The sequence below is a fragment of the Doryrhamphus excisus genome, chromosome 15 (genome assembly GCF_030265055.1).
Source record: "Doryrhamphus excisus isolate RoL2022-K1 chromosome 15, RoL_Dexc_1.0, whole genome shotgun sequence".
In the NCBI taxonomy this organism is placed as follows: Eukaryota; Metazoa; Chordata; class Actinopteri; order Syngnathiformes; family Syngnathidae; genus Doryrhamphus; species Doryrhamphus excisus.
Window position 1 is genome coordinate 4,816,507 of NC_080480.1, and position 15,104 is coordinate 4,831,610.

Below are 15,104 nucleotides of genomic sequence, written 5' to 3' on the forward strand. Positions count from 1 at the left end.
CTGATCTCTTTGATGTAACCTGACCTTACAGTCCCAACTAGCGGGACTCGACGATCGTGGACGGACCGTCGACAACAGCATGTGCGCATCAACGCTTAACAGCCGTGCAGGGACGGATGATGGAGGCGTGTGAGCGGAACCGGCGTCAGGGCGCTGCTCGCTTGTGTCTGAACGTCGGACAGGCAACGGTCACATGATCAATGCTGCCAGCACTGACTTAAGCAGTAAAACCTGTGGATCTGCGAGGGCACATGCAACTGATCGGAGATGAAAGACTTTGATCGGCTTTGACTTTCACAGGAGGCCTGGTGTTGGAACGGGGGGGGGGGCTACAAGGGGAGGGGGAGAGGACACAGGGGCACTTCTAAAAGGGACGGCAATCAGAACAGCTGGGTCATTTTCAAATGACCTAATTCCGGGATTAATCCATTCAGGCTTGTATGCTTAAATTTTCGTCCACGCTACAAGTAGACGATGAACGACAGGAGCCAGAGAAGATTAACGCAATAAGTTTGAAATAAGAACAGCATCTGCAGCTCGCACTTATGACTTACTTGGGTCAGAAGACCGGGGGCATCCCTTCATGGTAGCGTATTTGTCAGAAGCCAGCCTCCATCTGCGAGCGATTTCACAGGGTTACATATTTGGGGATGAGGCGTGATAAAAACAAGAGAGGTACGGGGTCAAAGTGACTCGAGTCAATCTGTGACAGAGTCTCTCCGTCTTTGGCTGTAATCTATACAAGCATCTGTTTTAAGTTCCCCGGTGAATACCTACGACCCTGCTCCGTTCTTACCTGGATTACGAGACCTCCACGTCATCAGTTAAAATGTTTTGGGTTTCTTTTTTGCGGCTTTACAAATACCGTTCCTGTGAAGGTATTTGCTCAATTTTGCTAGCTAAAGATAAAAGCTAAAACAAACACATAGTCTCACAAATACAGACAAAAGATACTTATACGCGCACCCGCACAAAAAAGGACTAACGTGACAACTGACAGTTAAGGTGGAAACATCGAGTACGCATATGACAGCTTGATTCCACTGCGAACAAACAAAAGCAGAAACACCATGAAAGCGGTTCAAGGAAGGGCAGAGACGAAAGCTGATTGGTCCATGACTCCAGCCACGTAAACAATCTTGAGTGTATAAAAGGCCGGGCAGGGAACGGACGGGTGCTTTTTTGCAGCTGCGCTGTAATAAGACCCGCTTACTTGTAGGCATACAGGGACGGCAGATAAGCACGTATTGTATTGGACTAACGTGACATCTGACAGTTAAGGTGATAACATTGAGTACGCATATGACAGCTTGCGTTGCAACAAAGGAAAAGCACAATGTTCCAGACGCCTTGATGCCCCTGCAAAGGAAAAGATGCCTTGATGCCACAGCGAAAAACGAAAGGAAAACCACCATGAAAGCAGTTCAAGCAAGGGCAGTGGCGAAAGCTGATTGGTCCAGGACTCCAGCCTCAAGTGTATAAAAGGCCGGGCAGGGAAAGGAAGTGTGCTTTTTTGCAGCTGCGCTGTAATAAGACCCGCTTACTTGTAGGAATACAGGGACTAGTTCTTTAAGATTCCCTTATTTTATATATTATTTTATATTAAGCCCGGACGTCTGTATTAGGCATTACTGTCAGGAATAAACAATCTGGTTCTCATTCTATAATTTGGTTCTTTAAGATTCCCTTATCATCTATTCAAAACCCTAAGAGTCCTGAGGGGGAGAATTTCTACACCTGACATGACTAGAATTCCTACCACATTTCAAAGATTCTACATGATATGTTTCAACCAACCTGAAAAGGAAATGCTATTTTTCCCCCAGTGTTCAATCACTGCTACATCATAAACATGTCAAAAGATAACTGCTCAATATTTCAGTTAATTAAAAATCGTGGCAAATAAAGCAAAATATGCCAGAGATAACTATCATGATGATTTAGACACCATGTGATTTTTACATGTCAATACATAAAATTGACATCTATATAGATTTCTGGTTACGTTGAATAATATGGCTGCATAACTATAGTCTAAGGCACGGTGGTCGAGTGGTTAGCACGCAGACCTCACAGCTAGGAGACCAAGGTTCAATTCCACCCTCGGCCATCTCTGCGTGTTCTTCCCGTCTTCCCGTGCATGCGTGGGTTTTCTCCGGGTACTCCGGTTTCCTCCAACATTCCAAAAACATGCTAGGTTAATTAGCGACTCCAAATTGTCTATAGGTATGAATGTGAGTGTGATTGTCTATATGTGCCGTGTGATTGGCTGGCGACCAGTCCAGGGTGTACCCCACCTCTCGCCCAAAGACAGCTGGGATAGGCTCCAGCACCCCCGCGATCCTCGTGAGGAAAAGCGGTAGAAAATGAATGAATGAACTATAGTCTAGCTTCTTGCTTTGCAGCTGCTGTGTGTTAGAAGCTAACGCTACTTAACACACGTGAATGTGGTGGTACAGTATTTCCAGGATTAGAAAATACCAAATGTTATAATTTTAATATAAGTTAAATAAAAGATAATTGTAAAAATCTCTGAGATATGGTAAATTTCACTTATATTCATTCATCACAGCCCTAAATGGCACAAAATGTCCCAGAAGCTCTAGCTGATGATGTGTGGTTAAAATGTTTGGCTTTTACACGTGCTTGGCTTGTGAACCGAATACTTGTCCTTAAAATGAAAGGTTGCTTGGGGGGGTGGGGGGGGCACCTGTAACGAGACGTTCTTGTGTTTGGAGTTCGCTGCCCCCGTCGAAAAGGGATGCTCTGCTCGTCTTAAAATATACAGTAACTCCAGGAAAAAAGTTTGGAGAGAGACTGATGTAGGAGGGATGATGGGAGAGGAGGCGGGGGGGAGAAAGACGGATGGTTGCTTTGATCTTTGGAGGCCCTGTCTGAATTGAAAAAGAGAAGAAAAAAAACATGGAGTCACTACAGTAGGAGTTTAAATGAGTAAATGAATCTTTAAACTTTGAAGTGAGCTATCCAAATGTGAATATTCATATTTTAGAGAGCAGTGCATGTTAAATAGCTGTACAAAAGATGCTTATTCTCACTTCATAAATTGGCGTCGGAATGGGAAATGGGCATTTCAAGGCCAATAAAAGCCACCACATCAAATAAAACATCATGGATCAAAAGGAAGCCTTTTTCTCCCCCCTTCTCTCTCTCTCTTCAATAAATTAAAAAAAAAAAAAAAAGAGGGTGGGGGTGGTGGTGTTGGTCTGCCACGCTTGATCGTGCCCTGAGTCCTGCCCCACCACTGCGATTGGCTGGACGGACACCCAAGGGGGGAAAGTTTGAATAAAATACAAGAGAATGGCACCAGTGTGGAGTGGTGGAGCAACGCTTTCGAACGGCTGATCCCTTCAGGACTTTTGCATTAAAAAAAGTTGCAGAAATCGAACCGTTTCCTTCCAATCAATCTTCAACGAGACGTTGCATTTTTTTTTTTTTTTTACAAAAAGGACGATTAAATATGACAGCTTCTCGCATCGCGTCATCACTTTTACTCCTGGTGCTGATGCAGTCCGTACCCGGCTTTTGCGCGCGGAGGTTCCGGGGTGGCCGCAATCCGCAACCGCGACGCGCGCCGCCTCCTCCCACGTATCGGTCGGCGAACAACCGGGGCGACACCACGGAGAGTTTCCCGCTGGATTTCACCGCCGTGGAGGAGAACATGGATAACTTCATGACTCAAGTCAAGAACCTGGCGCAGTCTCTGTATCCGTGCTCGGCGCAGAAGCTCGACCATGACATGAGGCTCAACTTTCTGGAGAACGCGTCAGTCACCTGCAACGACGGAAGCCCTGCAGGGTATGTAGGAGAACCGTAAAGTTGTTGCAATTTTTTTGCACAATTACCCCGAAAAGTTTGATATAGTGCAAAAAAAAATCTCCATGGTTGCAGACAAAATAATAATAAAATGTCACGTGATCATTAAAACATCTTTTAAAGCTGTTGAATTGGGTGTTTAAACAAGTAAACAAGGTTAAGTCCTTAGTGCTCATTCCATTATATTATAGACAGAAAAGTAACATTCCTGATTTTCCAATGCAGTTTTTATTCCCAAAAGAGCCATCTTGTTTGTGATTTTGGTTTGTTCCATTTGCATATTGTTGTGAGGTGGAAATCCATAAAGTAAAACAATAACTAAAAATAGATAAGGATGGAATCAACATGTCTTTTAAGTTAATAAAATTGGTTTATTTATGTGATAACCTATTTTTAATCCAATTTGTGGCACTTCATTCATCAAAAAACAAGGGATTGTGACTGTGTTAAAATGATATTAAAAAATGTAATAATTGCCGATAATACTTTTTAATAAACAGCATTGATGTCTGATCTATGTTCTTTATGGATTTAACAATATAATTCCTTATGACCCCTCCCGAAGTGGCTGCCTATAAGAGATGCAATGGTGCAAAAGCTCTAAGCTCCATCTACTGGCAGATGGCCGTGAATTCTCCCGTTCAACTGTTGTCATTTAAAAAAAAAGATGCTAATCCATTCAGCGTGCATTAACAGACAAATAAAATAGTGTGGGATTCGTCTCGCAGAATTCGATCTCAGCGTTTGTTGGTTTGCTTTTGGGAGTAGCACACAGGGCGCACTGCACTGTCCTTGGCATACAGTTACTATAATAGTATACGGTGATTAAATGCAGCCAAAATGTATGAGTCAGCGTCTGAGCAATGTGAATTCTATGTAGTCACACTGAAACGTGCTTGGCCATCGCTTGAGCTTAGTCATCGGTAGTCGACACACCCATGATTATTTGTGTCATTTTATTGGGGGGGAAATAGTCACTTTTCGCATGGAATTTGTTTGTGTGTTGAATGTGAGTGATTGATTAAGGCAATCGGTTTCGTCATTGGTGTTGCCGTGAGGTCACTGCTGAAGAATGATGACCTCAGAAAAAATATTTTTTTTGACTATATCGTCCATGCAGTATAAGCCGGATAGGGGCTTAGTAGATAGTATGCCAACTTCCAGTGCAGTGATTTCACATTGTTGCACCCATTTGTGTTTCAAAGATAGGAATCAACAAAGCAGCAGGATGCTAACCGTTTAAGATAAAGCAAGTGATGTCAGTTCACGCTTATACACCATATCTGATTAAAAAAAATGGAAAGGGCATTACTTCACTTGGTTTGCAAGTTCCAAAGTATAACAAAAGTGGCGGGACTGAAAGTCATTTAAGTACATTTGACGTGACGTTATTTTGTATTATTTTGGTCTCTCAGGTTTTACCTGAAAGAATCCCGAGGAAGCAGACGTTGGTTGATATTCCTGGAGGGTAAGTTCAAGAGATTTTAATGAAACTGCGCTTTCCTTATGTCAAATTCTGGCACTTCTGTATAAAAAACAACCAACTAAATGCAATACAGACTACATACAAACCCTTCTGTTGACTTTCCAGGAGGTTGGTACTGCTTCAACAAAGAGAACTGTGACAGCCGATACGAGACTATGAGGAGGCTAATGAGCTCGTCCAAGTGGCCTCAAACTAAAACAGGTAAGGCTCAACCAAAGACGTACCGCTTCTGCAAGCTCAAGCCCAAAAAAAAACGGTTGTAAGGTTCCAATAGTAAGGTCAATCAATGAGTCTTTGGAGTGATCCACGATGAGCTCTCAGGTTTGTACCGATTTTCTCTCAGAAAAATCTCAAAAGATGGATGACTATGAATCCATCCAAGAACGTTACCATTCCAATTATTATTTTGTTGAAAAGTCCTTGGAAAGTTGACTTCTTTCTTGGGATGTGTCCCACAACTTCACATATTATGTAAGATTTTTCCCCTAAGTTATCCCCTAAGAAAGATATGTGATAAATAACTCCAAAACTTTGAACAGTTCTGGCAGGTCAGGAACTAATTGTAAAATTTTTGTGTAATCCTGCTCAATACCTGGCAGAGGTTTAAACAACCAACATAATGCAACTGTAGCGTAAGTCGACCTGGCGCCCACTGCTGCAAGACCCTGGACGCCTGGGTCTTTCATTGCGGTGTAATAACTGTAATCCAATGCGGTAATGACGGCAACATGGAAGAGGATGTGTCTGGGAGTGTGCCGGAATGGCTAATGATAACATGTTGATCTGTCTGTGCAGGCACCGGGATCCTGTCTCCACTGCCTGAGGAAAACCCTCACTGGTGGAATGCCAACATGGTGTACGTTGGACTCTCTCGCGTTTATGTGTTTTATTCTTCAAAAATTACAGGCATCGTCTTTTAAACATCCCGTGACTTTTAATATTGTGTGCGAAAGGTTTATCCCGTACTGCTCCAGCGACGCGTGGAGTGGCGCCACCGCCAAAACAGAGCACAGTAAGTCATCGTTGTCGGATGATCCAAATCATTGCATGCACATGTGAAAGGGGGAAAAAAAAAAAAAGAATAATTCTACACGTTCTCTCTCGGTTTTGTGAGCAGGTGGCTACGCTTTTATGGGCTCGCTGATCATTCAAGAGGTCGTAAAAACCTTGCTTAAAAAGGGCCTGGACAACGCCAAGGTTCTGCTTCTGGCCGGGAGCAGGTATGCTCAATCAAAAGTACAATGTCGCAAATATGGTTACAGTTCAATAAATGGAATATAATCACCTGTGCAATGCAGTGCTGGTGGGACGGGGGTCCTGCTGAATGTGGACCGAGTGTCGGAGCTTCTGGAGGGACTCGGACACACCGGGATACAAGTGCGGGGCCTCTCGGATTCTGGCTGGTTCCTGGACAACAAGCAATATGACTTTACCGACTGCGTGGATGCGGTCAGCTGTGCCCCCACTGAGACCATCAAGAGAGGAATCAAGTATGCATATATCATTGGGGCGGGTTTTCAAAGTGTGGCACCGTGACCCTCCCATCAGTGTATATAAACACATCTGGGACCTTATCCTAGTCCCCAAACCCCAGTTATGGGGTTTCTGCTCACCCCAGATTGTGTTCACTCCTTAACTGAAGAGTTTCTCTTGATTTTTCTCAAGCTGCTGCGCCACTTTGAAAACCCCTGTACTCCACCACACAGAACATCAAAATATCTAAATTTAACAAGTGTAACAAGTGGAATAACATTAAGCCGACACAACAGTACAGATGAACGCAAATTGTCGTGCTAATTGTTGCCGGGCAGAATTAATTGTGCTCCAAAGCTCAGTGAAAAATGGTATAAGCCAAGCTCACACCAGATTGTGTTCACTCCCTAACTGAAGAGTTTCTCTTGATTTTTCTCAAGCTGCTGCACCACTTTGAAAACCCCTGTACTCCACGACACAGACATCAAAATGTCTAAATGTAACAAGTGGAATAACATTAAGCAGACATAACAGTACAGATGAACGCAAATTGTATTGCTAATTGTTGCCGGGCAGAATTAATTGTGCTCCAAAGCTCAGTGAAAAATGGTATAAGCCAATCACAACAAGCAGCACGGCGGTCTAGTGGTTAGCGCGCAGACCTCACAGCTAGGAGACCAGGGTTCAATTCCACCATCTCTGTGTGGAGTTTGCATGTTCTCCCCATGCTGGCGTGGGTTTTACTCCGGTTTCCTCCCACATTCCAAAAACATGCTAGGTTAATTAGCGACTCCAAATTATCCATAGGTATGAATGTGAGTGTGAATGGTTGTTTGTCTATATTTGCCCTGTGATTGGCTGGCGACCAGTCCAGGGTGTACCCCGCCTCACGCCCGAAGACAGCTGGGATAGGCTCCCGCACCCCCGCGACCCTTGTGAGGAAAAGCGGTAGAAAATGAAAAATGATGAATGAAAACAAGCAGCACTACAGGGATTAGGAATTTTAATGACTACATTGTAGTAAAGAGTAACACGTTTTTAGTACTCAAGCGCCATCTACTGGGTTTGGTGGTGCACTACCGAGAACTGATCGATTTTGTGTTGCTCCTTACCAGGTACTGGGGAGGAGTGGTGCCAGAGAGGTGCAAACAAGCCCACGAAGGAGAGGAGTGGAACTGTTTCTTTGGCTACAGAGTCTTCCCAACTATAAAAAGTATGCTTTTGCACTCATTCAATGTGTTATATTATATATATATTAAGCTTAAATCATCAGTCTGGTACTGTAGAAATACTTCTTCATTCTCTTGTTTTAGGTCCGGTTTTTGTGGTCCAGTGGCTGTTTGACGAAGCCCAGTTGACTGTGGACAACGTTCAGTTGACAGGTCAACCAGTACAGGAAGGCCAGTGGCGTTATATCCAAAATCTTGGCATTGAGCTAAGGAACACTCTTAAAGATGTCCCGTAAGTTAATTTTCTGTATTTTATTAGCACAAGTAGAATCAAATGAGGATTTTAACTATTTGCCTTCTCTTCTTTTTAGGGCCATGTTTGCCCCCGCATGCCTCTCACATGAAGTTATTATAAGAAAGTGAGTGTAAGAATTGGTCACTAAACTTGACAAACTGAATACTTGTGGGTTGACAGCGCCCTCTTGTGTTATGTTTCAGTTACTGGACCGACGTGCAGGTCAAAGGCACGTCCTTGCCCCGGGCTCTGCACTGCTGGGACCGCAGCCTCCATGACAACAGGAACAACAAAGCCCCGCCTAAAGGCTGCCCGGTGCATTTGATCGACAGCTGCCCGTGGCCGCACTGCAACCCCACTTGCCCCACCATCCGAGACCAGTTCACAGGCCAGGAGATGAATGTCATTCAGTTTCTTATGCACATGGGCTTTGACGTGCAGAAGATGGCCCAGCAGCAGGGCATGGACCCCAGTAAGCTACTAGGCATGCTTAGCAGCGGCAGCTAAAGGGAACGAATGACGGCGACAAAACACACCTACAGTATGTTCAAGCTAAAGCCCGAGTAGGGTTGTGACTGGGTTTTTTTTTTTTTTTGGCCAGTAACCATACCTGATACCTCCGACCACCTTCTCTAGCTAGTCTATAACCCTTCTGATCTACTGTTTACTGTTTTTTTTACGAACCTCAACATCAAAAACAGGGCTTATACATATACCCTATAAACCTTCCCTCGTATGTCACTACTGGTCACAAGTACTGGGGCTCCGGATGAGGCATAACTACAGTAAACCTCGGATATATCGGATTCAATTGTTCCCACTGGTTTTGTCCGATATAAGCGAAATCCGTTATATGCGTATACCGGAAAATGTCCGTTTTACGCATATATCGGATTTATATCCGGTATATGCGTAAATCGGATTTTATCCGTAATAAAAAGGCACTTCCTTGACTATGTTTCCAATGTACCTGGACTGGGCAATGAAAAGAGACGTAAGGTAATGAGAATTTAACTTTATTGGACTCTGAGCATAACAAATTGTTAATTAAGCTAGGCCCTGTTACGCCCGTCAGGCCTGCGTTATTTCCAATAGTGAGGTTAAGATCTCATTCACTGCTGTGCTAGTATTATTGACGTCACTCACTTTTATATTTGTCTTAAATCTGGAGCCAGGAGAAAGACAATAGCCAGTGACATCAACAAGATTAGCATAACGATGCGGCCATCCGATATATGCGAGGGAAATTTAATGGAAATGCATTGGAACGGGACTGGAGATTTTGTCCGAAATAGGCGAAATCCGTTATAAAAAATCCGATATATGCAATGGATTTTTATTGGAAATGCATTACAGAAAAATCGGTTCTTTTTTATCTGTCCGTTGTGAGCGAATTTCTGATATATCCGAGTCCGATATATCCGAGGTTTACTGTACATAACCCTATAAACCTTCCCTCGTAAGTCACTACTGGTCACAAGTACTGGGGCTCCATATGAGGCATAACTACGGTATTTGCTACTCAACTCGGAATCTTGGAATCCAGTTTTAAGGAAGCTACCACAGATTGAAATTAGCCGAAAACACTGCCCTGGTGCCCTATTGTCGCCTGTTGACTTGACAACTGTAGTGTTTCAGTGTTTTGATTATCTACACACACCAGAGTGCCATTTAAAGTGCCCCGTCCCGAAAACATACTGTAGTCATATAAGGTACTTTTATCAATCCTCAGATCAATGCAATGAGCATCTAAAGGGAGACAAATGTCTATTGTACATTGTTTAGAGTATTTGTATAGATTCTTTCAAGTGTTCACGACTCCATTCTTATATTTCATAATAGAGATCACCTTTTAATATAATGGCAATGCTGTATGTAATGATGTCTTTATAAGCGATGTCAACCGAAGGAAACGGTATTACTAATTGTAATTTTATTCTGTAACATATTTTTTAAAACAGGAGAAACTACATCGGTTATTTACATATTTATTTTGCTATGTAAATCATATTTATAAGTGCTATTTTTTTTTTTGCAGAGAAGTGATTCTTTGTCAATTGTAAATACATGGTTGTTTTTTTTTTTCTCTTTGTGTTGACTGCATATCTTTGTATGAGACCAAAAAGAAAAGACACATTACATACGTACAAAGGAATGCTGTCGTGTTATTTTTCCTCGGTTTTGATTATGCACACATATACCACTTTTCAATTTTGCAGTTTTACTTTAAAAAGGTAAAGAACATAAAAACACAGACTATTCTATTACAATGGGTCGCGACAATTGAGAAATAACTGTTTTGGCAACCGGTTAGAACTCTAAAAGCTAAAATCTATGGAATGGACTAAAATCCATCTAATTCCGATTATTCAAGGTTTGGTCTCAGGGGCTAAGTAGGGAGCCCAGACTTCCCTCTCCCTGGATACTTTATCCAGCTCCTCTAGGCAGATGCTAAGGCGTTCCCTGGGCAGTTGATAGGCAAAGTCTATCCAATGTGTCCTGGGTCTTGCCCCAGGCTTCCTACCAATCGGATATGACCCTGATTCTGATCTGTTGCCTGAGCCACCTCATCAGGCTTCGTTTAATCTGGATGAGAGCAACGGTTCTACTACAGACAAGAGTTCTTCTCACCTAATCTTGAAGGGGAAGCATGGCCACCCTACAGAGAAAACTCATTTTGGTTTGTATGCGCAATGTTTTCCTATTTTCCTTGCTCTATGAACTAAAATATGAGGTAGAATTCCCATACATTAAAACAGGACTCATCCATCCTGGAGGCATACCCCTCTCTTTGGGCGAGAGGCGGGATATACCCTGGACCGGACCATTCCCACTCAAACTGATACCTATGGACAATTTGGAGTCGCTAATTCACCTAATGGGCGGCACGGCGGTCTAGTGGTTAGCGCACAGACCTCACAGCGAGGAGGACCAGGGTTCAATTCCACCCTCAGCCATCTCTGTGTGGAGTTTGCATGTTTTCTCCGGGTACTCCGGTTTCCTCCCACATTCCAAAAACATGCTAGGTTAATTGGCGACTCCAAATTGTCCAGGGTGTACCCCGCCTCTCACCCGAAGGCTCCAGCACCCCCGCGACCCTCGTGAGGAAAAGCGGTCGAAAATGAATGAATGAATAATTCACCTAACATGCACGTTTTTGTAATGTGGGAGGAAACCCACCGGGAGAACATGCAAACTCCACACAGAGATGCCCAAGCGGAGAATCGAACTCGGGTCGGACCAGTCGATCTCCTAACTGTATGGCCTACATTCTAACCCATTACATTCAATTCAATTAATAAGCATATATTCCATATACTGTATGTCCTGAGCAGGAACAATTTACAACAGATTAAAAAAAAAAGTCTGAACAATAGTCATGATTTTTGCTCTGCATACTAATATCACACTTTGGTAAGTATTTTGGGTAACACCTAATCCATGTTCACTTCCTTCTCAGAAGCCTAGCTAAAATCTACCATTGCTTCTGTGTAATTTCACCGTTGGATCACTGCGTAATGGCTGTCTCTAATAGGCGCCTTAGCCTTGCGCCCTGTCATTACACGGTGTATAAATGCCACTTTCTTCAAGAAGGAGCCTCTGACTCAGCCTCTCTGGGTGCTCCCCCTAGAAAGACGACTCCCTGACTGCCCACCACATGTAGCCTCCCACCCAACTGTGGAATATAGAGCTACTATTTATAGCACTACGGGGGCCTGTAACCTTGGGCAAGGCTGCGACTTTCATTTAAAGAGCCGTCCCAAGCAATCCAGTTACACTCAGAGAGGAAAGAGACGACGACCAAGTGCAGTTCAAGAGGCTAAAAAGGACACAAATAGACAATAATTACGAAACGGAGCGTTTTGATTGGATAGATATGGGCAACAATGAAGGTACTACATGCCGAGGAACTTGATTGACAGGACAAGAAACACGTCCACCTGTTGGGTACTGAGAAGTATTGATGGACGACTGATATGGATATGACTTGAGGACTGTCGCTAAAATACACTGGAAAACTCAAAATTTCCAAGGAAGTACGGCACGGATTTGAGTAAGACTGCTTTACTATTCTCTTGGAGATGGACTCGAACAGTAATTTATAAAAGGACACTAAACATACCTTGTTCTAAAGCTTCAATCAGTAATTGCTATGGCCAGCTCTGGGAATTACAGACCTTTGTAATTAAGGAGTATTTCTAAAAAAGCAAATAAAGAGGTTAAGGATATCCGGGAATTTCGATACTCCTAAACAATGGATGCCCACGGAGGACACTACCTCAACAAAGAAGCCGTGTTGTCACCCCTCGGTGCGGCCCGAATGTGTCAGCTGCTGTTCGGCTGCACCATAATCGCCCTAGTGTCCCACAGCGCAGGCTACAGCGCCACCTACGGACACTTCTGCATGTTTGCGTGGTGCTTCTGCTTCATCGTGACGCTCATCGTGTTCAGTCTGGACATTACGAGACTCCACAGTTGTATGCCGATCTCGTGGGATAATTTCACAGTGGCTTTCGCCATGCTGGCGACACTCATGTACATCACCGCTTCTGTGGTGTACCCGGTTTACTTCCTCGATATGGAGTGCTCGGACGACGAATGCGAGGAACAAGCCTACCGAATTGCTGTGACTGTGATCTCGAGTCTCTGTTGTTTCCCTTATGGCGCCGAAGTGTTCATAACTCGGGCGAAACCAGGTGCTGTGGTCGGGTACATGGCAACCGTGTCTGGTCTACTCAAAGTGATCCAGGGATTTGTGGCTTGTATTATTTTTGGAGCGCTGGACAATTACAGCGAGTACAGCAACTACATAGCCACCCAGTACTGCGTTGTTGTGTACAGCTTATGCTTCGCAGTCACCGTCTTTGTGGTCATAGTGACAATATCCGGAAGGTCCTCTGCCCTGCGGTTTCCGTTTGATCGCTTTGTTGTCATCTACACTTTCATGGCTGTGATCCTCTACCTCAGCACCGCACTGATATGGCCCATCTTCAGCTTCGACAAGAAGTACAGCTCCACTGATCGTCCTGAGAACTGTCCACGTGGTGAATGTCCCTGGGATAGCAAGCTGGTCATTGCTGTGTTCTCTAATGTCAATGTTATTCTTTATTTTGCTGATCTGATCTACTCCCAGAAAATCCGCTTTGTCACCAATACTGCAGTCTGAAAAACATCTGTTAGTGTCAATATTTTTAAATAAACAGAAACTGTGCTGTGCTAAATGATCTGATCTCAGCAGCTACGTCCATCTACGGAGGAGTTCACCACTGCAGACGACGCTGGGTGGTTTCATACAGGACTGTTGCTTTGTAATGATGAGAATATCAGTATTACGTCAGACATACAGTATAAACAACTGTGTATGAACTATGCATTTAATGGTTAAAACGTATTTCATACACTATATTCATTCATTTTCTACCGCTTTTCCTCTCGAAGGCCGCGGGGGGTGCTGGAGCCTATCCCAGCTGTCTTCGGGCGAGAGGCGGGGTACACCCTGGACTAGTCGCCAGCCAATCACATGGCACATATAGACAAACAACAATTCACACTCACATTCATACCTGTGGACAATTTGGAGTCGCTAATTAACCTAGCATGTTTTTGGAATGTGGGAGGAAACCGGAGTATACACTATATTATATATACACATTATACAGTATATTTGACAGCTTGCACAGTATTATGTTATTATGCATCCCAAATTCTCCTATCACAATATTGACCAAAACTCAAGACAGTATTTTTTCCGCCTCGGAAAAAAAGCCGTCTTATATTCGTCTTCTAGAGATTTATACATGCAAACTAAAAGGTGGCACCAAACTGGTTTGCAACTGAGTCAGAGCTTTTATTCCCGTCACTCACACACACCAGTGACCTGAAGAATTTTTTTTTAAAGTTGGGGGGTCATTGCTTTTGCTCTCATCCACTGAATGTTTTTGTGTATTTCTGAATGCAAAATGTTGCCAACAGTATTAATTTGATGATTATAATGTATACGTACAATCATATTTCTGTAGTAGGATATATTTAAATGCAAATAAATTACTCAGAGGTTTGTTTAGCTGTTGTTTCTATATCCATGTTTATATAATCAACTGTTTTTACAGGAAAGACAGTCTTTTAAACCAGGTATAATTCAGAGGCAGATGGTAAAACACATCAAGTTACTTGTTTATGTTGCAACTGAGAGAAACATTACATTGTATATTATAAGAAGTTCCTTTTCTGGTTGTATGATGAGCATTATGATTACATTATTCCAAAGAAATCGTGAAAAAATCGTGGTAAGGAATATCATATGAGTGCAATACTGGTTAAGCATTATGCAGAAAGTGGCGAGCTAGCGAGAATTGAGTTAGCCTGGGAGTGTTTGACTCATGTCAGCGGTGATTCAAAGGTTTAATAGAGCAAAAATGTCAATTTCTGTGTGATTTAATACATACATATACTGACATTGTTATGTTGTTTTGGGACATATGAACCCAACAAAGTGTCCACATTGTATCATGGCGCAATGTTAGCAAAACTCTGTTCAGCTTCAAAGTTTCCTAACCCTTCCAAACGTTAATTAATCTCGACAATTAACCAAGAATTGTATTCCTTTTACTTACAGCTTTGTTTTGTAGGACAACATGAAAGTTGTCTTTCGGAATTTTCGCCAGTAGATGTTAGCATCGAGCCATCAGGCCGGAACGTCTGTTTCTTCCCTGTGGCATTAAAACTGATGCAACTGGTTTGCTTGCCTTTTAAAGAGCCCGCCCTTAGTTTATCGACGTAAAAGTGATTGGTTTGTTAGTTATCACGTTGCCAAAACATGTAAATTCATTGGCTCTCGTGCCTGCCA

The 15,104-nt window shown here is 43.1% G+C and overlaps 2 protein-coding genes and 1 long non-coding RNA gene across 10 annotated transcripts in view; 2 read left to right on the plus strand and 1 right to left on the minus strand.

The window, feature by feature from the left end:
• Positions 1-15,012, minus strand: part of LOC131103121 (uncharacterized) — a 43,956-nt gene extending 28,944 nt beyond the window's left edge. For 2 of the 8 annotated variants that reach the window (XR_009119560.1, XR_009119556.1), the window contains exons 1-4: positions 14,872-15,012; positions 6,606-6,727; positions 797-2,894; positions 555-616 (exon numbers count right to left, since the gene is read on the minus strand). This is a non-coding gene — a long non-coding RNA (uncharacterized LOC131103121). Of the gene's footprint in view, positions 1-554; positions 2,895-3,536; positions 3,810-6,605; positions 6,728-14,871 lie in introns of all 8 variants that reach the window. The other 6 variants (XR_009119561.1, XR_009119558.1, XR_009119559.1 and 3 more) reach the window with 4 other exon arrangements.
• On the plus strand, positions 3,276-10,419 carry notum1a (notum, palmitoleoyl-protein carboxylesterase a). Its single transcript, XM_058049063.1, has 11 exons — positions 3,276-3,816; positions 5,250-5,302; positions 5,426-5,521; positions 6,116-6,176; positions 6,274-6,332; positions 6,438-6,540; positions 6,619-6,810; positions 7,909-8,006; positions 8,107-8,254; positions 8,334-8,381; positions 8,461-10,419. Exons 1-11 carry the CDS (start codon positions 3,479-3,481, stop codon positions 8,762-8,764), a joined length of 1,500 nt encoding a protein of 499 aa, XP_057905046.1. The 5' UTR covers positions 3,276-3,478; the 3' UTR covers positions 8,765-10,419.
• Positions 11,973-14,156, plus strand: LOC131103120 (myeloid-associated differentiation marker-like protein 2). The gene has a single exon (XM_058049065.1). The coding sequence runs from the start codon at positions 12,513-12,515 to the stop codon at positions 13,422-13,424; it is 912 nt and encodes a 303-aa protein (XP_057905048.1). The 5' UTR covers positions 11,973-12,512; the 3' UTR covers positions 13,425-14,156.
• Positions 15,013-15,104: the final 92 nt, after the last annotated feature.